The sequence below is a fragment of the Tachypleus tridentatus genome, chromosome 8 (genome assembly GCF_004210375.1).
Source record: "Tachypleus tridentatus isolate NWPU-2018 chromosome 8, ASM421037v1, whole genome shotgun sequence".
Lineage (NCBI taxonomy): Eukaryota > Metazoa > Arthropoda > Merostomata > Xiphosura > Limulidae > Tachypleus > Tachypleus tridentatus.
In genome coordinates this window covers 59,609,915-59,636,091 of record NC_134832.1, presented here as the reverse complement: position 1 = coordinate 59,636,091, position 26,177 = coordinate 59,609,915, and the positions used below count along the sequence as shown (strand labels likewise).

The window sequence follows — 26,177 nt, the reverse complement described above, 5'->3', positions numbered from 1 at the left end:
CTTTGGATGTGTTTACAATAATGTTTCGAATTGGATAATAAATAAATCAGTCACGATTTAGGCGTGTTTAGAATAATGTTTCACACTGGATAATAAATCAGTCACGCTTTAGGCGTGTTTACAATAATGTTTCACACTGGATAATAAATCAGTCACGCTTTATGCGTGTTTACAATAATGTTTCACACTGGATAATAAATCAGTCACGCTTTAGGCGTGTTTACAATAATGTTTCACACTGGATAATAAATCAGTCACGCTTAGACGTTTAATTAAAGATGGAGAGGGTTGTGTATTCTGCTTTGAAAACAAAACAGTGTTTTCTTTATGATATATATGTTAAACAAATATAGGATATATATTTTACTGACAAAGTGTACATAATTACTTCATGAACACCAATTGAACGAGCAAACAACAAGTTAAAATCACCATTATCACAGATTTACTCTACCGTCCTTGGTAATTACAGCAGTCATACTGTGTCCAACATTACCGAGGTTGAATAAAACTTTGAAAGTTTCTAACTCCGATTTTAAAGTTCACCATTTCAACAAAATATTCCTAAATCTTCAACATTCATAAAACACTTCGTTAATTGATTCAACAGTTTTATTTACCTGTATTTCCTGGTTCTTTCCGGTTACAACAATAGCATCATGGGAGTTTTCCAGAGCTGTAAAGAGCGACTGCGCAGCTTGGAGTTTCAGGCGGGTCATGATTTCGTTACCCTCAATCAGGATTAATTCATTCAAACACACGACAAGACTACAACTCTCGAGAAACCACTTGTAACAAACAAAAGAAAAACACTGTGAACTGTTTATTGTTACTAAGATTTAGCAAAAGTAACAACCAGTAAATTACTAACCATGCTACACATATTGCTTACTGTTACATAAGGCTTAGCGAAAGTAACAAAAACAGTACAATAATTACTAAACATAATACAAATATTGTTTATTGTTATATAAAGTTTAACAAGGTAACAGTAAAATAATTATTAACTATAGTACACACATTATTTACTGTTACATAACGTTTAATAAAGTAACAGTACAATTAATTACTGATCATAGTACACATACTGTTTACTGTCACATAATGCTTAGTGAAAGTAACAAATAGTACAATAATTACTGATCATATTGTTTGTTTGTTTTTGAATTTCGCGCAAAACTACACGAGGGCTATCTGCGCTAACCGTCCCTAATTTAGTAGTGTAAGACTAGAGAAAAGACAACTAGTCACCGCCACCCACTGCCAACTCTTGGGCTACTCTTTTACCAGCGAATAGTGTGCTTGACCGTCACATTATAACGCTCTCACGGCTGAAATGGTGAGTATGTTTGGTGTGACATGGATTCGAACCCGCGACCCTCGGATTACGAGTCGAATGCCTTAACCACCTGGCCATACCGGGCTTACTGATCATAATACACATACCGTTTACTGTGTAATATGATTTAGTAAAAAAAAGTAATGAATTATGTGTTTCACTTCCAATTAGATAATGTTTACAGACTTATAAGCTGTTACTGCAGCACTAAGACAGATATTTATTGATATTACCATGGTACATTTACACAATAATACCACAATTACTATTAGAACATCATAGGTGCATGTACCTATTATCATGTCACAGGTTTATACACTTTATGTTACAGTTGTATGTATTGTTACTCCTATTTTATGATTATACGCACTGTTACTATCATACTCTAGTTGTAGATAATTGTTACCACCATGTCACAGTTATAAACACAAGTTAAATATTGTTTGATCTTTCGATATTGTTTTCATGGAGCTTTTAAAACTGGGAAGGTGTAATTTTTTAAAAATCTTAATCAAATGCCACATTTTATTTTTACAAGTGTGAAGTTGACAATTTATTTTAGGTGAGGGTTTGAAGCTATCACATGAGTTGCCATCATACCAAATATTAATATTACAGTTTTAAAAGAGTCTGACAAATAACTGAGGCACTGAAAAATAAAAATTACCCTGTTTCGATTGTGCAAATAAGCAAGGCACGTGAGAACCATAGCTAAATAAATTCACAGCGGAATGGTTATATCAGAACAATATTTTGACATTGCTTGGCGTTTTGTAGATTTCGTAATGTCACGAAAAATTATTGCTTTTGGTCAGAGTATGTAACGACGTAAAATATACTCTTCAAAAAAAGAAACGCAAAAGGCAAAATATAAGACAAATTGTTAACAAGTTTATTCCGGGTAGTTCTGTATGACATGTGTGAACCTTTGCATATTCACTGCTGAACATCTAAAGTCTGCAAAGGAGAAGTCCACGGTCACTAGGTGAAGTTTAACGTCACTCAACGTCAATAACGAGTATGTCCCCCGTGAGCATCAATAACTGCTTGGCATCTCCTGCCCATGGAAATGATGAGATGACGAATCACATCCTGTGGAATGGCTGTCCACTCAGCCTGCAAAGCTGCTGCAAGCTGAGATAGAGTCTGCGGTTGAGGTTGTCGTCGTCGCAGACGTCGGTTCAACTCGTCCCAAAGATGTTCGATGGGGTTTAAATCTGGTGATCTGGAGGGCCAGGGAAGAACGTTGATGTTGTGGTGTCTCAAGAAAACAGTGGTGAGTTGGGCTGTGTGAGGACGGGCGTTGTCATGTTGAAAAACGTCGTTGACGTTCACCATGATAGGTTGCACATGGGGCCTAAGAATCTCGTCGACGGTTGCGTACGGTCTGATCGGAAATCCTACGCAGCCCTGGTATGGTTGAGACAGTAGACGTCGCAGTGGTAGTCCTATCCCGAAGGTGACGTAACCGGATGTTGCGATCTTGTGCGGGCGTGGTGACACGAGGTGTGCGAGATCGTGGACGGTCACGAGTTGATCCATGTTGTTGGTGACGATTCCATAGCCTCGTGATGGTGCTTGGGTGGACATTCACAGCTCTGGCAACATCTGATCGAGATTCGCCTGCTTCCAACCGACCAATGGCGTTGTTGCGTTGTGCTTCAGTCAGTCTTGGCGTAACTGTATTGCGTGTCGGTGGCTTAACACTGAACTATGGAAACCGAGAACACTCTTATAGGGATTTTGCACATGTTGCATTTGCAAAACATGCAGATCTCTCAAACAAATTTATTGGACACGAATGCGTGTTGGTGAAAAATCCGATGTTTTCCTCCGTTTTCAAAGTGTACAACTTTTATTGTTATTTTGGTCTGACAATCAGTGCCTTAACACGTGTAACATCACATACTCTGAGCTTGTAACGTTATTACATATATTTCTCTTTAAAATAACAAAAAGATCACTTTTGCGTTTCTTGTTTTGAAGAGTATATTTACACACTCAGCTCAAAAAGATGTGTTCAGGCCATGGTTTCAGAAATTCCAAGACGTAATGGAGTATGGATGAACCTGAGGTACCAGGACTATCCTAAAAGACACCTTAAACAAATTGCATCTCACTCATGGTAAATAAATGTGGCGTTTTGTAACAGATAAGAATCCACTAGTATAATGACGGTGGCAAAGGCTATCCACTAACCCAGGCAACAGTACACAAAGTAAACTAGAATCTTCGTCTGAAAACGAGACTAACAGGGCACGAGCTCACCAAAATAAGGTTCCTAATCACATTTCATTCAAACATCTCGTACAAGAATATACTATATATAGAAGACATACTGGTCAATTTCAATAATATCTGTGTGAGAGTACTATTCAAACAAGCGCTGGGAAGCGATGGATCATGGAAACCATGCAGGGAGAAGTGGTTTTTTTTCGACAAGATCACTTTTTGCAATAGAAACTATGAGGGATATTGTTAAGATGGCCAGTCATCAACATGGCGACTGTAACGAGGTGACGAAAATTAAAAACAATTTTAGTATAACCTACTTAACCCTCTCTATAATATCTGATACGTTCTTATATAACACACGTTTAGGAGCTTAACAAAGATGTATTTAAAAGGGCATGAAACACAATGTTTCTAAGAAATCAAACGAGCATAATTGAACTTTTATCAATACGACTAAAGCTCATTTATAAAATCAACTAATATTTTGTAAACGTTGGCCCGGCATGGCCAAGCGCGTGAGGCGCGCGACTCGTAATCCGAGGGTCGCGGGTTCGCGCCCGCGTCGCGCTAAACATGCTCGCCCTCCCAGCCGTGGGGGCGTTATAATGTGACGATCAATCCCACTTTTCGTTGGTAAAAGAGTAGCCCAAGAGTTGGCGGTGGGTGGTGATGACTAGCTGCCTTCCCTCTAGTCTTACACTGCTAAATTAGGGACGGCTAGCACAGATAGCCCTCGAGTAGCTTTGTGCGAAATTCCAAAAAAACAAAACAAAAACAAGAGTAAACGTTAATGCCCTCAGTAACATTGATTATTAGTTACGTAATATCTACGTAAAGAAACCACTAACACATTAATTAAAAGGACACGAAATTTTGTTTGATTAAACACTTATTAAATTAGTTCTTCATTAAAAATGTTTAGAGAAACTAAGTCACTTGATACAAATTAAATCACTTGAGCCTAGGGATCATAAGTAAATGTCAAGATACATATAAATCAGAAGGTGTCGGGATTATAAATCTTCACAAATTAATTAAACTGAGCGAATATTTAGATTTCCAGTCTTTGGCGAAAAAAGAATGGTTTATGTATAGGAAGTATAGAAACAACTTATTAAGCTTAAAATACAGATAAAAAACAAAGGAAAGAAAATGGAAACTTAAAACGGACGACAGGGAAGGACCGATACTTACAGCGTTGAAAACTGAGTTTTAATGGACACAGTACAGATAGCCCATTTAGCAGCTTTGTACTTAACAAATAAGCAAACAAACTATATGAAGTGAACGAAAATCACTGGAAAAACACACTAACAAACGAAGAGGGTTAATTTTATTCAGTAAAAAAACACGCATAATAAGAATACCTATAACGTGGCCACAGCGATGTTTTATTTGTATGTTTTCCAACAAAGAAAATTTAATCAGTTTTTACACACCAACTTAATGATCAAACCCATTTCATGTTTTGTTAGCCTTCTAGGATATATCTCATCATTAATGTTTGTTTAGAATTCAGCACAAAGTTACACAGTGGGCTATCTGTGCTCTGCCCACCACGAGTATCGAAACCCAAGTTTTAGTGTTGTGAGTCCTCAGATACCGCTGTACCACTGGGGGTCGTCATTAATGATTTTTTACGGGCAAAGATTATTAAGATATAACCTTTTTATGAAGAATACGAAGGAAAAAAATAAGCGTCGTAACAGAGTGCTATGTTTAGGAAAAAAAATACTGTAATTTTATAACACGACTAGGACTAAGGGGGAAAAGAAATACAATAATTTTATAACACGACTAGGACTAAGGATGAAAAGAAATACAGTAATTTTATAACACGACTAGGACCAAGGAGGAAAAGAAATACAATAATTTTATAACACGACTAGGACTAAGGAGGAAAAGAAATACAATAATTTTATAACACGACTAGGACTAAGGATGAAAAGAAATACAGTAATTTTATAACACGACTAGGACCAAGGAGGAAAAGAAATACAATAATTTTATAACACAACTAGGACTAAGGAGGAAAAGAAATACTGTAATTTTATAACACGACTAGGACCAAGGAGGAAAAGAAATACAGTAATTTTATAACACGACTAGGACCAAGGAGGAAAAGAAATACAATAATTTCATAACACAACTAGGACTAAGGAGGAAAAGAAATACTGTAATTTTATAACACGACTAGGACCAAGGAGGAAAAGAAATACAGTAATTTTATAACACGACTAGGACCAAGGAGGAAAAGAAATACAATAATTTCATAACACAACTAGGACTAAGGAGGAAAAGAAATACTGTAATTTTATAACACGACTAGGACAAATGAGGAAAAGAAACACTGTAATTTAATTACCATGGCTGAAAAAAAAAAGAGAAAAATATATCGTAATTTAGTATCATTGCTGAGAATAATGAGGAAAAATATTTTAATTTATTACCATGGCTGAAAGAAATGGAGAAAAGAAATATTGTAACTTATTATCATGGCTGAGGAAAATGGAAAAAAGCAATACTGTAATATTGTCTTTATGGCTGATAAAAAGTACTTTAATTTATTACCATGGCTGAGAAAATAGTAGAAAACTAATGTCGTGGTCTAGTATCACAGCTTGAAAATAATAAAAATAAATAAAAATCAAATGGCACGGCTGAAAACAACAAGAATAAATGTCGTAATATAGTGCCATGACTGACAACAAAGAGGAATGTTGCCATACAGCTGGGATTTGGACCAGCTATTCAACTTTCATGATAATATCTATCTAAAGTTATCTTCAAAAATTATAAAATAATTGTGTAAGGAAGTACGGCATAATTCACTTAACCAACACTGATGATGTAGATACTGCTAACACTGCACAATTTTTTTTGTAAAATTTTGCTTCCTGAAAAGATTTTGCTTATTGTGACAGGTACCTGGTGGGTATGCACAAATATAGTTTTGGTTTTGCTTCATCACGTAAGTTTGTTTTGGAATTTCGCACAAAGCTACACAAGGGCTATCTGTGCTAGCCGTCCCTAATTTAGCAGTGTAAGACTAGAGGGAAGGCAGCTAGTCATCACCACCCACCGCCAACTCTTGGGCTACTCTTTTACCAACGAATAGTGGGATTGACCGTCACATTATATCGCCCCCACGGCTGGGAGGGCGAGCATATTTAGCGCGACGCGGGCGCGAACCCGCGACCCTCGGATTACGAGTCGCACGCCTTACGCGCTTGGCCATGCCAGGCCTTTCATCACGTAAGAACTCTGAGAAATAGACAGTTAACTATTTACCGGCAATAACGTATTTAATTGCGTTTATGTTTCTAATATACTATTAAGTTCAACATAATTAAAAGTGTTTTGCTCCTGATTTTCGTTTGTATTCAATGTCCGGTGCATCACGTTGCAGTGTCCAACAGTAGTCAGCAAGCATTGACAGATTCCAGTTGCCCTGATATCGTTTTTCCGTTGTAACAATGTCCTAGTGAAACTGAAGATTTCGATGAAACTGAACGTGATGGGCAAATTTGGATGCGATTTTCGTGATCAGCAGCCAAAAATAAATAAGGAACACCCAACAGTGTTCAAGAAGCAAAAAACTTGATTTTGCAGTGTGTAGAAATAATCACACTGTGCTAATCATCAGTAACTGTTCAAAGCAAGGTAAGCACACACATCAGAACTAAAAAAATAATTTAAGAAACATTATAGCTGATATGATTTAAATTAGGACCAAACAAAACGGGTGAATAGAAACAAGTTGCAAGACAAAAAAACAGAAATTTATAGTAAGATGCACTGATTTATCAGATAGGTGCCAAAGATATCATCGAAATTTTCGGTCGGAATCCCAATAACACATCACGAGTGTTGGGCATCTTAAGAAATTTGGGTTAGTTCCAAATTCACATTTTAAGCTAGTAATGCAAAATAAGCTTTATAAATTAATAAAAAAAATACTAAACATTGTAAGTAACAAAATCAGTGAAGTTACAGAAACTGCACTGTAAGACTATACAGTAAAGCCAAATAACTTATTAATATTTATGTTAAAATCAAAATACAGCTAAGATTCGTGCATGGCGATGAATAAGCATTTTTCAATATACTTTGGCTACGGCTTGCTTGCATACATGTATATGTTTGAAAACTATAAATGTACTAAAGTGGAGAAACCCTACACATGCCCATCTGTCAGAGTAAAAACACTGAGGCCCGGCATGGTCAAGCGTGTTAAGGCGTGCGACTCGTAATCTGAGGGTCGCGGGTTCGCATCCGAGTCGCGCTAAACATGCTCGCCCTCCCAGCCGTGGGGGCGTTATAATGTTACGGTCAATCCCACTATTTGTTCGTAAAAGAGTAGCCCAAGAGTTGGTGGTGGGTGTTGATGACTAGCTACCTTCCCTCTAGTCTTACACTGCTAAATTAGGGACGGCTAGCACAGATAGCCCTCGAGTTGCCCCCCGCTAGTACAGCAGTAAGTCTACAAATTTACAACGCTAAAATCAGGGGTTTGATCCCCTCGGTGGGCTTTGCTATAAGAAAACACAAAGTTTTCTTTTTTGCATGTGACGTATAATGTTAGCCGTGTATTGCTCAAGTTCCACCTGCTTTCAAAATTTGTAGAAACGTAAGAATCTACAATGTACTATTGTTGAATCAACAATGTACTAGATGTATATGTAATACAAGTGACTGACAGTATTGTTGAATCACCAATGTACTAGGTGTGTATGTAATACAAGTGACTGACAGTGTTGTTGCCAAGTGAGCTGATCAAGAAGTGTTGTTGCCAAGTAAACTGATCAAGAACGTCTTCTAAAAATGTTTATAAACCGACGTGCCAAGAGAAACGAATATTATAATTATTCAGTGTGCTACAGGCCTTGGAAGCTACAACTGTGATTAACGTCTATTAACTGGAAAACTACAGAACTGGACCAGGAACGTTTTTGTATTTCGAACATTACAAACTGTTTAATTTCAGTAGATTACTTCGGACGTTAGAATTTCTACGAGTACAATAAATATCTACTTCGTAAAAAATCGGTGGTGTGAGCCCAAACAAGCTAGCTAGCTAGCTTTAGGGAGATGTGTTAATATTCACTCAGAATTAATTTGCTCGTCGTAGACTTGAATCGTCGATAAAATATTCAGTTCTAGAGCGGATACAAGACTAACTATTGTATGTAAGTTTGTAAAACTGTTGTATATCAATCATTATTTGTAATAACCAATAATATCAATTGCATTGTTATTTTTATGTTGTGTTAACAAAGAAAATTGTGTGTATCTATCTCGTTGGCAAATATAAATTTAACTAACCTCTAAATTAAAATTTCCGATAATTTGAAACAGTAATGCGTAACACGTACGTAACATAATAAATTGAACACTCGTCCGAAATAAAAGCATAATACGTAATGGTTCCTTGTGTACATCGGGGTAAGCCGCCATACCAAAGATTCCCGAGTATTCACATATCGTCATCCCAGAGGGAAATCAAGCAGCTGCACTCTCGTTCTCACATAATTTTGTCCAGGTCTTGTCCACAACCAAAGGACCAGAGATTACTGTCACTTGTATACCGCATCTACAACCGAAATTGTGGAGCGTAGACAATGACATCCGTCTCGAATTCATGACTTATAGCTGTCCCAAGACCAGAAATAGCGAAATGTTGAGGCTATTTGTTCTAAAGTTCTCGCATGAAAAAATAAATAGACTGAAACTTTTCCAATTTTCTATCGGGAAAAGCGTTGTATATAGTTTTGATGTTTGGTTCATATTTTTATTTGTTCTATACGTTCAAGATGTTTTGCAAGTTGCTAATGTTCATAACGAACTATATATTTAACTTTTATTATTTCCAACAAAGTTCATTTGCTCACTGTAATTTATGTGTGTTTTTTGTAAGGTATTGATATTATTTATTTAAAAAACACCAAGGTATTTCATGATTTTTAAGCAATTTTCTTACGTTGATCGTATAGTAATAGACTTTAGTGCCACTAGGTTTTCCTTATGTAAAAGTGTTAGCTATTATTAAGTCACTAAGCTTATTTTATCTGATTTGTAAAGTGTCTCCTGAGTGAGATCACAGAATCTATCTGTTTTTTTCTGTGATTAAAACATTTTTTGTGCTGTAAACAGCAAATTAATTTCCACAAATAAAAAAAAAAAACGATAACTATTCGTTCGATTAATATATATCATATTTTAACATTTGTAAAACAATCATTTAGCATTGGTAAGTTTTAACTTTTACATATCAGTTTTTGTTTGTTTTTTGAATTTCGCGTAAAGCAACTCGAGGGCTATCTGCGCTAGCCGTACCTAATTTAGCAGTGTAAGACTAGAGGGAAGGCATTACCACCCACTGACAACTCTTGGGCTACTCTTTTACCAACAAATATTGGGATTGATTGTAACATTATAACGCCCCCACGGCTGAAAAAGCGAGCATGTTTGGTGCAATCGGGATTCGAACCCGCGACCCTCAGATTACGAGTCGAACGCCTTAACCTACCTGGCCATGCCGGGCCATCCGTCAGTTTTTATTACATTGCTAATATAGAAATGTGATTATAAAAATAGAATACCAAATACAGGAGTGGGTTTCTCTTATAGACCATACTTATCTGGCTATGGTGATAAATTTTTATTTTAAGATACTCTATTACTTAGAAACAATTATCTGCTCATATTTGGTACAGATTATGAACTATAGTTTTATATGTACGACGGTATGTGCTTGAGTACCCATATATACCCTTAACATTTTTACGTTTTTTAATCTTTATTTTATATATGAGACGATGTAAATATAGATTATTGAATCCGTTAGAATGCGTATCCCAATTCTGTATGGGTTCTACCTTCTAGATACCTCTCTTACTAAGGCAAGTTTCATCTTTCCAAAAGTGTAGTTTATACCCTAATGTTATAATTTTTAAAATTTTTTGTGTGATTATTTTTTTGTTTTGACCTTGGATAAATAATTCAAACAAAAAACATCATTTTTACAAATATTAGTAGTTATTTCCGTTAATATTAATTTAATTAAAAAAGAACATTGAAACCACTCACTCTGTCAAATCCCGAATTTAAAATGTTCAAAACGGAAGATTCTTCCTTTTCCGCCATACTGGAACGAAAAAAAATAAGGAAAATATTAGTTTCTGATCGGATCTAAGTTCATAAGTCACTAAAGTCTAGAAATCACATACTTGTTTCTGACCCAATCCAAATTCATAAGCTTGATTTGTTTTGAACTTCGCCCAAAGATAGACTATCTGCGCTAGCCGTTCCTAATTTAGCAGTGTAAGGCTAAAGGGAAGGTAGCTAGCCATCACCATCCACCGCCGACCCTTGGGCTACTCGTTTACCAACGAATAGTGTGATTGATCGTACCTTATAACGCCCCCACGACTGAAAGGGCGAGCATGTTTGGTGTGACGAGCATTACGAGTCGAGTGCCTTAACCATCTTGCCAAATTCATAAGTCACTGAGGTCTACAAGTCACATAACTGACAAATTTAAACACGCGAGGTCTAAAAAATTAAAACCAATAAAACGCGCACAGTAAAATATGAAACGACACCTGGTTTCTGAAAACGTTCGAAAATCTGTGTTGCCTTTATAGTCGCAGAAAGTTGTAGGACACCAGCAAACACAGACTGCAAATAAAACTAAAATCCATAAAACGTTTATAAAAACTAATTATCTGTCTTGGTGATGTCCCAGAACACGTTAGGAATACTTCCGATATATTATCACGATATTAAAGCATTATCTAACGGTTCATATTTGTTTAGCGTTTGTTGACTGTTTATATCCGAATTAAAGTATTTGATAATAAAAACTATATAAACAGAATTATTTACTGAATTCAAGTCAAACACTTCTTGTAAAAAAAAAAAGAAAGAAAAGAAAACGTAACGTACTGCATTATTTCAAAATAAAAATAAAACTTTAAACTCCATAGAGGGAGCTAGAGAGAAAATAAAGCAAAACTTGATATAAATCCTAAATGACAGTTTATAAAGAGCAAATCTTAAAAAAAATAATATCATAATTATTATTGTTATTTGAATCTGAACAAGATTACTGTTGTTGTTTTCTTAATTCTATTAAACAAACCTGCATTATACGCACCTACGTTTCACAACCGCGATGTAGCAGCTGTAATGGTTGTCCTTGGACAAACGAAAAGATCTATAGTAAAGAAACAAAAGATTTACAGCCCATTCAACTGAAGGAATTACTTAATGTAACTAAAAATATCAAGTGTAACATATCCAAGCTGAGTGTGAAAGTATAAAAGTCACTAGGTTGCGCCACTGGCACAGTTTTTTAATGCATAAAACACCCGAAAATATTTCTTAATGTCTCTAAGGCTTTGATGTACACTATATGGCCAAAAGTATGTAGACACTCCTTCTAATTAGGGGGTTTGGCTATTTTTTACCCACACCCATTTCTAACAGGTGCATAAAATCAAGCATACTGCCATGCAATATACATAGACAAACACTGGCAGTAGAATGGGTCGTACTGAAGAACTCATTGACTTTCAGTGTGGCACTGTCATGGGATGACACCTTTTCAACAAGTCAGTTTGTCAAATTTCTGCCCTAGTCAACTCTAAGTGCTGTTATCGTGAAGTGGAAACATCTGGGAGCAACAACAGCTCAACCGCGAAGCAGTAGGACACATAAGCTCACAAAACGGGACCGCCGAATGCTGAAGCGCGTAAAAGTCGTCTGTTCACAGTTGCAACACTCACTACCGAGTTCCAAACTGCCTCTGGAAGCAATGTCAGCACAAGAACTGTTCGTTAGGAGCTTCATGAAATGAGTTTTCTTTAGCTGCTCGGCCAGTGCTTGTTCTCCTGACATCCGCCAAACCCAGATTCGTCCGTCAGACTGCCAGGAGAACGCTACCTGACTCAACGCATAGTGCCAACTGTAATGTTTTGTGGAGGAGGAATAATGGTATGGGGCTGTTTTTCATGGTTGGGCTAGACTCTTTACTTCCAGTGAAGGAAAATCTTAATGTACAACATACAATGACATTCTAGAGAATTGCGTGCTTCCAACCTTGTGACAATAATTTGGGGAAGGCCCTTTTTTGTTTCAGCAATGACAATGCCCCCGTGCACAAAGCGAGGTCCATAAAGACATGGTTTACCGAGGTTGGAGTGGAAGAACTTGACTGGCTTGCGCAAAGCCCTGACCTCAACCCCATGCTCCTGTAGCTGAACAGGAGCGAATCCCCGCAGCCATGTTCCAAAATCTTGTGAAAAGCCTTCCCAGAAGAGTGGAGGCTGTTATAGCAGGAAAGAGGGTACCAACTCCATATTAATGCCCATGGTTTTGGAATGAGATGTTCAATGGGTGTGATGTTTGGCCATGTAGTGTATCTTATTGTAACATAAGAGCATGAGATCAAATTTATGTAACATCGCAGCAAGTTGAAACAGTGTAACAAGTATTGTGCTTGTCGGTTGCACCTGTTAAAACAAACTTGTAAATGGTTACTTTGAACACTTCCAAATTGAAAAAAGCTTCAGTATTAAGTTCTCAAATTAATAATCAACTGTAATAACACGTGCTTATTTTGGATAAATAGTAAAAAGTGTGAAACACGTACGACGTTTCATGAGGTTAACTTGACTTCGTAATCGACAGGGTACTTCCTAAAATCTTTCAGTAATAAACTGTGATTACACTTGTCTGTTTCGCATAAAACGTAGTGAAAACTTATAAACGTGTAAACAGTTTCACGAGGTTGACTCCAACATTATACTCGGGAGAATACTTCCCAACGCAGTGTCACCCTCGCATTTACTGACTCCTTAAAATAAATTTTTATTAAAAATTGTTTAAAAACTTGTGAAGAAAATATCAATTTCGCTATTATTATTTGCGACAATTATTTTAATGTAAAAGGAACAACGGAAACTTCGCTGAGTCAGGGGGCGCAGTTTTTTTAAAGTTTGGAAAACACTGCCCTAATGCTGTTCAACAATCGTGTCTCGTTTTTATTACTAGGATACAAAATATACGTAACACATTTATTGTATTTAAAATTAACTAAAAACTTGTCCACTTTACATTTTAATTTATCACAAATCAGTGTTTATTAAATTTTAATTCATCTAGAACCATCTTTTTTTTTTTTCCAGTGGGGAGTTGTGTTTTACCTTGCTTAGTGTGAGTATAGTGTAAAACAGACATTTTAAACACCTGAAAGTAGATATTTACGTGATAAATATTAACAGGCTTGCGCACGCGTGTTTTTACTTCCAAGCGAATTAATGAAAAATCAATCAGTTTAGTATGTCAACTGGAGTTTATGAGCAGCTTCCTGTAGAAAAAGTTATTTATACAATTCCTGGTGACATACAGGTTAGGTGTAGTTGTGTTTACTTCAGGTAAGCTCTCTTCTATTGCTTGCCTGAGATGTGTTTCTATTCTCTTACCCATACATAAAACATACATCACATATTTATTCACCAAGTTTTGTAGATTACACTGAACCGTTAAAAGACTAAATGATAAATGGAATAATAATCCACACAATGTACATTAGTGAATAAATGCTTTTGTCTTTTCCTTGTGAAAAACATAAATTCATTGTTCAGTAGGACTAAATAGACCAAAACAAAGCTCTATGTATTAAACGGTATAACAAAATATATTATATAAAATAATACTTTATACGATGTTCTAATTTCTTTTTCAAACTTGATCTCACATTACTCAGTTCTCAGGTAATGAAACTGCGGCGAGTTATATTACTTACTGCGTTCATGTTTTACATGTATTTCCAAAGTTTTATTTTGACGCGAGTTTTACAACCATAATCCATCCTTCCTTCAACACAGTTAGTATACATTGGACTTACCAGTAGATCATATATTAACTTTAATCACAATATGGGAATGAGTTAGAATACAGATTGGATCACAATTGTTTGTACGAGAAAAACATTCACATATAATTTTATTTAAATATATATATATATGTTATTTTACAAATTCTGCGGAAGTTAATTAACCGTGATATTTAAATACAAAAATTAAAAAAGTTAATATTAGCATAATGAAGATAATTGTTTAAAACAATAACATTATTGGCGTTTGTGATATCATATAAACTATTATGTATATTTTTGTACAAATAGTATGATTTCATTGTATATTCTAATACTAATTAATTGGACGTATAGTATTAATACATGTATATTTACAACACTATAGTAGTGTATGAATTAGTTTCCATATCAACATTCAGTTTGCTATTTCGCTTTTACAAAGTCCCTCCATCCCAGTGGCATAGCGACACGTCTGCGGATTTACAACACTAGAAACTGAGTTTCGATACCCGTGGTGGGCAGAGCAGAGATAACCCAATTTGTGGCTTTGTGCTTAACTTCAAACAATTAAACTTACTTTTACAAAACAATATCATGTTTATGAACGCAAACATTCGTATAATCTTTCGATTTTGTTTGATTGCTTGTTTGAATTTCGAGCAAAGCTACTCGAGGGCTATCTGTGCTAGCCGTCCCTAATTTAGCAATACAAGACTAGAAGGAAGACAGCTAGTCATCACCACCCACTGCCAACTCTTGGGCTACTCTTTTACCAGCGAATAGTGGGATTAACCGTCACATTATAACGCCCCCACGGCTGAAAGGGAGAGCATGTTTGGCGCGACGGGGATGCGAACCCGCGACCCTCAGATTACGAGTCGCATGCCTTAACACGCTTGGCCACGCCGGGCCATCTTGTGTGACTGAATAGTGGGTTTTGATTATCACTCTCATAGCCATCTTTGTGTCGAAAGTCTTCTTGCAGTGATAAACTTTCGCTATCGTCTGCCTCATTTGCAAATTTGTGAATGTGTTGTTTTATTACCAGGTTAATCAGTAACATACAAATTGTATCGTGTATATGAATGATAGGAAAATTGAAGTTACAACGACAATGGTAAAGAACACCAGTGAAAATGGACAATTAAAAATAGATAAGTTTCTTAATCTTGCGTTAAAAAATTATTGTGTTTACCATGGGTATTGAACCGTAATTTTTAGCATTATGAGCCTTCAAATTTACATGAAGTAAAAGTGTTTTAAATTCGCACTATACTTAAAGGATGCTGTCTGCATACACATAAGATTTCACTATTTGTGATAAACATCCAAAGTGTAAGAAAGAAAAACATTTATACGATTGAGAGTATGGTAAAGACAACCCTAAATAAAACTGGGACAACAACATTTTTTTTTTCTACTGTACCTTCTTGAAACGCAGATGAAACTGATCAGAAAGAGTCGAAGTTTATTGAGCGCAGTCCGTGGGAAATGTTTCAAAAGAACAGTCATTTATGGTAGTTTTAGGACAAAGTATGTATGTTAAACAAAACAGTGGACCTATTTCCTAAGTATAATCTAAACAATGCTACACTTGAACAGGAGGTAACAAATCAAGTTCTTGGGATTTTTAGAGAAAAGCAGAGTAATAAAGAACTAAGCGTGTTAGAAATAAACTGTTATCGCTACCCCTAGTGGTAAACAAACAAACTTTACGTTGTACAAACAATGTTATGGTTAAGTAATAAAAAAAACACAACTGATTAAAGTGGACTTCATACTCTTCAAATCATATTAGAACAGTGTAAAGTACAAACATCTCTACTGCTGAATTTTGGTAAGTAAACCTGTTTAGCTTAGAACGCGTGCCAAAATTTAGTCGTATAAATATTAACAACTTGTAATACTTCACCTTGAACGTCTCATTACTGAAAGCTCGCGTCCGATGAACAAAAGTATACATAGTAAATACGGTGCTCCTTCATACTTTCTAGCTAAACGTTATACATTGTAAAAGGTTAACTTTAAAGCATTCCCAGCATTAAACACCGTCAAACATTAGTCCTAAGTCGCCTTAAAAGTCACACGTTGTAAACCGTTAACCTTAAACCATTCTCAACGCTAAACACTGTAAAATGTCAGAAAAAAGCATTTTCAAAGTTGTACATAGTATAACGTTAAACTTAGATAGACCATTTTCAAAATTAGTCCTAAGCCAAAGTTGAATACAGTAAAACGTTAGTCTTAATAAAAGCCATTCTCAAAGTCAGATGTTGTAAAACTTTAAGCCAAAGACATTCTCAACATTATACACTGGAAAAGTTCAGCCTCAGTCATTCTCAAAGTTAAATGTTGTAAACCTTTAAGCCAAAGACATTCTCAACATTATACACTGGAAAAGTTCAGCCTCAGTCATTCTCAAAGTTAAATGTTGTAAACCTTTAAGCCAAAGACATTCTCAACATTATACACTGGAAAAGTTCAGCCTCAGTCATTCTCAAAGTTAAATGTTGTAAACCTTTAAGCCAAAGACATTCTCAACATTATACACTAGAAAAGTTCAGCCTCAGTCATTCTCAAAGTTAAATGTTGTAAACCTTTAAGCCAAAAATATTCTCAACATTATACACTACAAAAGTTCAGCCTCAGTCATTCTCAAAGTTAAATGTTGTAAACCTTTAAGCCAAAGACATTCTCAAGATTATACAATGGAAAAGTTCAGCCTCAGTGATTCTCAAAGTTAAATGTTGTAAACCTTTAAGCCAAAGACATTCTCAAGATTATACAATGGAAAAGTTCAGCCTCAGTCATTCTCAAAGTTAAATGTTGTAAACCTTTAAGCCAAAGACATTCTCAACATTACACTGGAAAAGTTCAGCCTCAGTCATTCTCAAAGTTAAATGTTGTAAACCTTTAAGCCAAAGACATTCTCAACATTATACAATGGAAAAGTTCAGCCTCAGTCATTCTCAAAGTTAAATGTTGTAAACCTTTAAGCCAAAGACATTCTCAACATTATACAATGGAAAAGTTCAGCCTCAGTCATTCTCAAAGTTAAATCTTGTAAACCTTTAAGCCAAAGACATTCTCAACATTATACACTGGAAAAGTTCAGCCTCAGTCATTCTCAAAGTTAAATGTTGTAAACCTTTAAGCCAAAGACATTCTCAACATTATACACTAGAAAAGTTCAGCCTCAGTCATTCTCAAAGTTAAATGTTGTAAACCTTTAAGCCAAAGACATTCTCAACATTATACACTAGAAAAGTTCAGCCTCAGTCATTCTCAAAGTTAAATGTTGTAAACCTTTAAGCCAAAGACATTCTCAACATTATACACTGGAAAAGTTCAGCCTCAGTTATTCTCAAAGTTAAATGTTGTAAACCTTTAAGCCAAAGACATTCTCAACATTATACAATGGAAAAGTTCAGCCTCAGTCATTCTCAAAGTTAAATGTTGTAAATCTTTAAGCCAAAGACATTCTCAACATTATACACTAGAAAAGTTCAGCCTCAGTCATTCTCAAAGTTAAATGTTGTAAACCTTTAAGCCAAAGACATTCTCAACATTATACACTGGAAAAGTTCAGCCTCAGTCATTCTCAAAGTTAAATGTTGTAAACCTTTAAGCCAAAGACATTCTCAACATTATACACTAGAAAAGTTAAGCCTCAGTCATTCTCAAAGTTAAATGTTGTAAACCTTTAAGCCAAAGACATTCTCAACATTATACACTAGAAAAGTTCAGCCTCAGTCATTCTCAAAGTTAAATGTTGTAAACCTTTAAGCCAAAGACATTCTCAACATTATACACTAGAAAAGTTCAGCCTCAGTCATTCTCAAAGTTAAATGTTGTAAACCTTTAAGCCAAAGACATTCTCAACATTATACACTGGAAAAGTTCAGCCTCAGTCATTCTCAAAGTTAAATGTTGTAAACCTTTAAGCCAAAGACATTCTCAACATTATACAATGGAAAAGTTCAGCCTCAGTCATTCTCAAAGTTAAATGTTGTAAACCTTTAAGCCAAAGACATTCTCAGCATTATACACTAGAAAAGTTCAGCCTCAGTCATTCTCAAAGTTAAATGTTGTAAACCTTTAAGCCAAAGACATTCTCAACATTATACAATGGAAAAGTTCAGCCTCAGTCATTCTCAAAGTTAAATGTTGTAAACCTTTAAGCCAAAGACATTCTCAACATTACACTGGAAAAGTTCAGCCTCAGTCATTCTCAAAGTTAAATGCTGTAAACCTTTAAGCCAAAAACATTCTCAACATTACACTGGAAAAGTTCAGCCTCAGTCATTCTCAAAGTTAAATGTTGTAAACCTTTAAGCCAAAGACATTCTAAACATTATACAATGAAAAAGTTCAGCCTCAGTCATTCTCAAAGTTAAATGTTGTAAACCTTTAAGCCAAAGACATTCTCAACATTATACACTAGAAAAGTTCAGCCTCAGTCATTCTCAAAGTTAAATGTTGTAAACCTTTAAGCCAAAGACATTCTCAACATTACACTGGAAAAGTTCAGCCTCAGTCATTCTCAAAGTTAAATGTTGTAAACCTTTAAGCCAAAGACATTCTCAACGCTGTACACAATAAAGTGTTAGCTTTAAAACATTCTCAATATTGTTCACTTAAAATATAATAATTTATATGATTACTTCAAAAAGTATTTCAGCAAAAGCCTGATAAGCTTTTCTAAACTTACAAGAAATAAATACTTCATTAACAGAATAATTGAAAGCTATGTATTTACGAGTAAAGAAACTTTTATTCGATAAATAGTAGATGTCGTATTTTGATGTTTAAACGAATCGTCTGGTCCCTAAAGGTTTACTTCCTTCCCAGAATTGCCGTCATGTCTCTCAGCACAAACTGAGCCACTAACAACCTGGTTAGAAGAAATAACTAGCAAACGAACCGAATTATTTGAGGCTATCTTTATCATTATCGAGAAACAACAACAAAAAACGTTAATAAAATAAAATTATTTACTTTAAAGGCAAAGAAAAAAACTTTAAAAACTTACTCTGTAAGAAAATAAAAATTTACAAAGTCGTATCGAATTAAATGTTTAGTAACTATTTAGTGAGAGAAAGTTATGAAATAAAATTGTGAATTTTAGTGGTAATTTTGGACACGTATTTTATTCGTATAGGTTAATTAAATATTTTATGTATATTTACAGATGATATAAAAATGTAAGAGAAATATATTCACTCTTTACCTGGCAAGAACAAAGGGGTCGAATCCAGATGAATATCGTGTGTCTACAATAATGACATGGTAATGATTATTACGGACAAGGTCCAGAGCTTGGGTATCGCTGGATGCTACAACACATTCGAATTGAAGTTTTTCTACCGCCCATTTTAAAGATTTAAACTGCGCATCTTCCTTGTCGAAAACTAGCAGCACCTTGGGTAAAGAAGAAACCAAACGAATGAGCCATTTCTTCGTTGTTGCTAAGAAAACAAATATTTTAAAATATTGTTTTACGATTTAAAAAAATAAATATTATTTATTTTGAAGAATATCTTAAAAACACAATTAAACAGTAATTTCCTAGCAAAATGAATATTATATTATGGGTATTCCGAATTAGAGCATTACACTTAAACCGCTAACTATATTTCCACTACAAAAAATACTAGTACCGTGAAATATTAATTCTTAGAAGTGAAACGTTAAGTTTACTTTAGCTTCAATATTAATAACATTACTGCCGAAACTTGAAAACAAATCAACCACGTCTACAATTTTAAAACCTTTAAACTGTTTTAGGATCAATGTATTCCATTACAAGAATTCTCCAACATAACATTATTTTTAATTTCTTATCTGTGTTTCAACGCTCTCCTATACCACATTTCAATTACTTTATAACTGGTTGCTTATCACACATTTCAGTGATTTCAGTCTCCTGCACATTTAAAATTCATTAACTGGCTGTCTCCTGCACATTTAAAATTCATTAACTGGTTGTCTCCTGTACACTTAAAAGTTATTAACTGGCTGTCTCCTGCACATTTAAAATTTATTAACTGGCTGTCTGCTGTACATTTAAATTTATTAACTGGCTGTCTGCTGTACATTTAAATTTATTAACTGGCTGTCTGCTGTACATTTAAATTTATTAACTGGCTGTCTGCTGTACATTTAAATTTATTAACTGGCTGTCTGCTGTACATTTAAAATTTATTAACTGGCTGTCTCCTGTACATTTAAAATTTATTAACTGGCTGTCTCCTGTACATTTAAAATTTATTAACTGGCTGTCTCCTGTACATTTAAAATTTATTAACTGGCTGTCTCCTGTACATTTAAAATTTATTAACTGGCTGTCTCCTGTACATTTAAAATTTATTAACTGGCTGTCTCCTGTATGATTTATTTTTCTGATCAACAGTTCTTATTGTTGTAGCTATTGAAATCGTTTTTTTCAAACCATCCTACCAGGAAACCTGGGTTTCGTTATTTACTTATATTAGGACTAATGTGTTACGAAAACTACGGCAAGAATCATCTCCGCTTTCTTTTTGCTATGTTTTATTGAGCCTGAATATTTAAGTGTTGAAGAAGACCCATCCATCTGGTGCTTCAATCATGCATTAAATTATTCCAAACCCTGATAATTACCAAAGTATTGTATACATTCATAATATGCCTGTAAATAAGTAGTGCATAATGTTAACAGCTTTGTAATACAGGCACATATCGTATCCAGTTTCATCAATACACCGTTGTTTTGTTTTTCGGATCCATCGTGATTCAATGGTACAGAACAGTTTTGTGTTGGCACATAGTTTGTGCTTTTTACTTCCCAGGAATAAAGGACAGTATTGTTACACGGTTTATAAGCCTTTAATCCAAAGGTAAATATATCACATCAATACAAATTAGGAATATTTCTAGTAGAAGCAGGAACTACATGTTCCTGTCTAATGCGAAGAGCATACAATACTCTTATCACTAACCGAACCTCGTCATTGAGCAAACACGGTTTAAGAAAATGTTATTTATAGGCTGAAGGATTTTAAGAAACACAAAAGAGAAAAATACCAAGTTTAGTAATAGGTTTTGTTTAAGTTCAATCAATTTCCTATAATCACGTTTCTTTCTGAAGTCTGCACAATGGTGATTAAAAGTGGTGTTCGGTTCTTAATGTTAAACTCTCAGCAGCGCCCGGCATGGCCAAGCGTGTTAAGGCGTACGACTCGTAATCTGAGGGTCGCGGGTTCGCATTCCCGTCGCGCCAAACATGCTCGCCTTAACAGCTGTGGGGGCGTTATAATGTGACGGTCAATCCCACTATTCGTTTGTAAAAGAGTAGCCCAAGAGTTGGCGGTGAGTGGTGATGACTAGCTGCCTTCCCTCTACTCTTAGGGACGGCTAGCACAAATAGCCCTCGAGTAACTTTGTACGAAAGTCAAAAACAAACAAACAAACTCTTAACAGCGCCACCTGGTAAAACATATTTGTCTCCAAGGAGATCATAAATGAACAGAGTATTATATATTATTTCTTTATTACGTACATGGATACACAATGGGCTATCTATACTAAGCCCACAGGGATAGTATATATAATTTTAGCGTTATAAACTTTCAATCTTCGCGGCCTGCCGTCAGCTAAAAAGGGGAAGGGGTCTGAAAAATCGCATACTAACATAATCAGGTGTTTATTTTCATAGAATAGCGACTTTATAGGTGAAGCAAATAACAAAAGTAGTTTTTACCGTATTTATGAACATTTGTTAGGTGTTTTTACGAAAACTGTGACACCAGCGATAACAATTCACTCGCGTGCAGCTTCATAAAGCACTCACTAGTGAACTACATATATATTATTGGTAAATCACTCATACACTGTTCTAAAATGTTCGACAACAAACCTCCAACTGGCGGTAAATATATCAGCATTATTAAAAATACGGTTCTCATTTTATATTTCACCAGCCATTGTTCTTGACTTGAAAAAGACTTTGAAGTTAATAAAAATAAAGAACAGTTTACGTGTTTAATATAAAATTATTTAGCCAGGGCTTGTTATTATAAGAATCATGACCTAGTGGTTAGCATGTCCAACAATGCTTTTGAAGGTAAGGTTCATGGTTTGCGTCCCGTTGCTGCAAAAACACTCATCGTAATTTATGGACCGCAGTCGCTCTATAAAAATAACAGGCAAGTGTCACTATTCAATTACAGTAGCATAAAAGTTGGCGGTGGGTACTCTTGACTGCACTTCCCTCTTCTCTACTAGTTCAAAACTTGGAACGGTTAGAGCAGGTGACACTTCTATAGTTTCTCGCGCAAATTCCCGCAACAAACAACCAATAAAACGTGTTACATCATTAAATTACAACATTTGCTATGAACTTTGGAGCCAGTGTATGTAAAATTATATTCAACATGTTCATTGCCTACACAATTACCATATGAGGCTCAGCATAACTGTTATAAACTACTAATTATCACAGGCAAAAAAACGCACATACGAGATTCTATACAATTGTTGTAAACTACCGGCAGAGGGCTGTCTGATAAATTAACTTCTTTATATTTTGAAAAATAATAATTTGAAAAGAAATCCAAATGAGAGAAACATTAAAAACAGTAATAAAACGTGTGATAATGATAGTGAAACACTTTTCAAATATTTTGTTAACACTGGGTTTTTAACACCTTTTGTTTTCTCTCTCTCTACTGATTCTAATACAACATCTAAGCTGCCTAGCTGCAGTCTACATATCTACACTAATAGCTACGTTTTTAAAACTCAAATATGGGCAAAATATTACTGCTCTTTCGCTGATAACATGTTGTCCAAAATATAACAGTTACTGCAGAAATGCGAGTTTAAAATATAAGGCTGTTTTTTTTTAAGTTTCAAACATACTTGCCCCCAGTTAGTAACTACAAATTTAAGATTATTTTAAATAGATCTTGACAATCAACGATAAGGCTTCGGATTTACAACGCTAAAATCAGGGATTCGATTCTCCTCGATGGACACAGCAGATAGCCTGATGTGGCTTTGCTATAAGAAAAACACACACAATCAACGATATATTGATTCTGAAGTTGAAGAGGTGTGTTAGTGGTTTGATATTTTAAAAAGTGATATTGAAATTAAAATTTTCTAGCAATCAACAAATGGTTGACCCTAAAGTAAACTAAGCCTAGATTTCTGCACAGCCATTGATAAACATTGATTCTGATACAAACTCCTATGACTCCTGCCGATGTCTCCAGTTATTTGCAGAAAGTTGAAACTTGTGAAATTTAATTACGAGAAAATCTTAAAGTCCTAAACGATAATGTTTATCAATACCTCATTATAATCACAAGAAAATGTTGTAATTTAAATCTACGTCCTCTGCTATTGCCAATACGACGTAAATAAGATCTTTGTGAGTACCATCTGCTAGCACCAAGGAAACTACGTGATTTAAAGCCATGTAATTTTTAGTCTAAACCCATACCATCTGCTAACACCGTGAGCTGACTCCGAGAAGGCCTTATTATCTAAAGCCATGTCCTCTACTAAAACTACGAGCTGACTCCTGTACTATATTTTCATCTAAAGCAATGCTCTCTGCTAATACCATGAGTTGATTCTAAGAAGACCTTGTTATATAAACTCATATCATCTGTTAATGCCATGACCTGATTCCAAAGAGATCTTTTCATCTATATTATTCATATATGATCTATCTATGGTGTATTATTCAGCTTATACATTTAAATATCAGGCAGAATAAGTCAGGAATAGAAAAAATGATTTGAAATTATTATTGAAAGACTTATGTATTGTCTTCATGATTCTTTTATCACCATGTTTATTAGTAAACAATTCCTCCAGTGTGAGGTTTATTTTTAGATGCACGACAAAAACAAAAAAGACGAACGTTGTAATACTGAATTATTTATGTGAATTTTGAAACCGGTAATCTTTGGGAGTTAGAGGAAAATCTCCTTTCTATCTGATGGTTACAACACTCCAAACATGTGGTTAATAGCAAACTTTCCAAACCTAAAATAAAGATTGTAACAGATGTACTTCCCCGAGTTCCCCAAACGCGTTTTGCTTCACGAGTAAATAAATCCACAAACTGCAATATCAAGCGTCCCTCATGTGACGCCAATTTAGTGTCTACTGACCGCCTGACGGCCCTTTTTCGGGGAAATCATTTGCCTCATTGTGTTCTATATATGTGCCAATGGCAATACTCTGGAGAAAGACATAAGTGCAATACTCTGGAGGAAGACATAAGTGCAATACTCTGGAGGAAGACATAAGTGCTAACAGCAGTGAAATAATTACAAAAATTCTTAAAAAAATCATTAGTGAACATGGAGTTATATTTGACACTTCACTTTGGGACTGTGAAATAACATTATGGATCAACAGTATGAAACGTTAAGAGTTCACAGAATGTCTATATTAACTTAATAGCGAATACGTCTGTCCTGGGTGATCAACACGTGTTTATATCGTCACTGGAGCACTTTGATTAGCGTTTGTCTTTCAGTCGATTCAATATTGCTGGTGGTCGAGACAGTTGTCAAATCCATCTTTGAAGTAGATACCAGATCTATTCTATGGGGTTGAAACTAGAAGAAAGTCCTGGCTTGTCCAGTCGCACAACAGTTTCTTGTTTAAGGCAAACAGTAAGAGCACGTGCACGTTATCCTCCATGAACATGGTACGAGGTTCAATAACACAAATGAAAACTGTTACAATGATTTTGTAGAATTTCGTTCCTGTAACTCGCACTCTTCAGATCATCAACTGAGGATCTTCACATCAGTATATTTACAGCAACAGATACTCAACTCCACAATCTGCAAGCCACCTCTACACTTGTCAAATTCATCTACCGGTTTAGTAAACGTAGTGCTACCCGTTGTCTCTCACAGATACTCAACTCCACAATCTGCAAGCCACCTCTACACTTGTCAAATTCATCTACCGGTTTAGTAAACGTAGTACTACCAGTTGTCTTTATTTTGTAATGGTTGTTAGCAAAGATTGTTTTTTCAAAACTCGACGATACAAACATAAATAGTGAAAAGACAAAGAACTTTATGACAGTTTACTCCACTTTAAAAGCAGGGACATTATACAAGAATTGACTAGTTTCTAAAACACTTTTTCATGGATTAATTGGTTATACTTACTATGATTCTATTACTGGTAAGTAGACACCTACGCACAACCAGGAAGCTGACAGAACATCAAACAGCACAATATGAGACAAGAAGATCTGGAATTATAAGCGCTTGACCTTGGAAATTGGAGTTACAATTTTCCACTTTCACCGTGCCTGATGCATAAGGTAAACATTCAGATAGAACACCTTCAGAATTCAGGTAGAGTTACTGACCATAGAGAAGAAAACCAACCAGGAGCTCCCATCGCTACAAGGGTTATTACTGGATCTCTGGATCTTATATCACGGGATAGACTGTTACCTTTATAATGCACCCACAGCTGAAGATAGGAAGAGGGTTCAGCGGTATCACGTCTCAAACCCTGAATCCTCCAATACAAATGTCTGTATTAGTTACGATATAAAGTACAAGAGTGATAAAGAGAAATTACCATTTCTCACATCCGATAAAATCATACAGACAGAGAAAGAGAAAGGATTATTTGTTTTTAAGAAATCACACAGACAGAGAAAGGGAGAGATCGGTGTTTTCTCCATAATAG

At 35.3% G+C, this 26,177-nt stretch overlaps 1 protein-coding gene across 7 annotated transcripts in view; it reads right to left on the bottom strand.

Annotated features, from left to right (window-relative positions):
- LOC143222458 (high affinity cAMP-specific and IBMX-insensitive 3',5'-cyclic phosphodiesterase 8B-like) overlaps positions 1-26,177 on the bottom strand; it is a 199,315-nt gene that overhangs the window by 58,304 nt on the left and 114,834 nt on the right. For all 7 annotated transcript variants that reach the window (XR_013012238.1, XM_076449006.1, XM_076449008.1 and 4 more), the window contains 4 exons: positions 19,687-19,877; positions 11,733-11,792; positions 10,664-10,721; positions 621-788 (listed from right to left, as the gene is read on the bottom strand). Coding sequence is in view for 6 of the 7 variants with exons in the window: in XM_076449006.1 (XP_076305121.1) it covers positions 621-788; positions 10,664-10,721; positions 11,733-11,792; positions 19,687-19,877 (477 nt within the window). In the remaining variant the exon portion in view is untranslated. The remainder of the gene's footprint in view (positions 1-620; positions 789-10,663; positions 10,722-11,732; positions 11,793-19,686; positions 19,878-26,177) is intronic.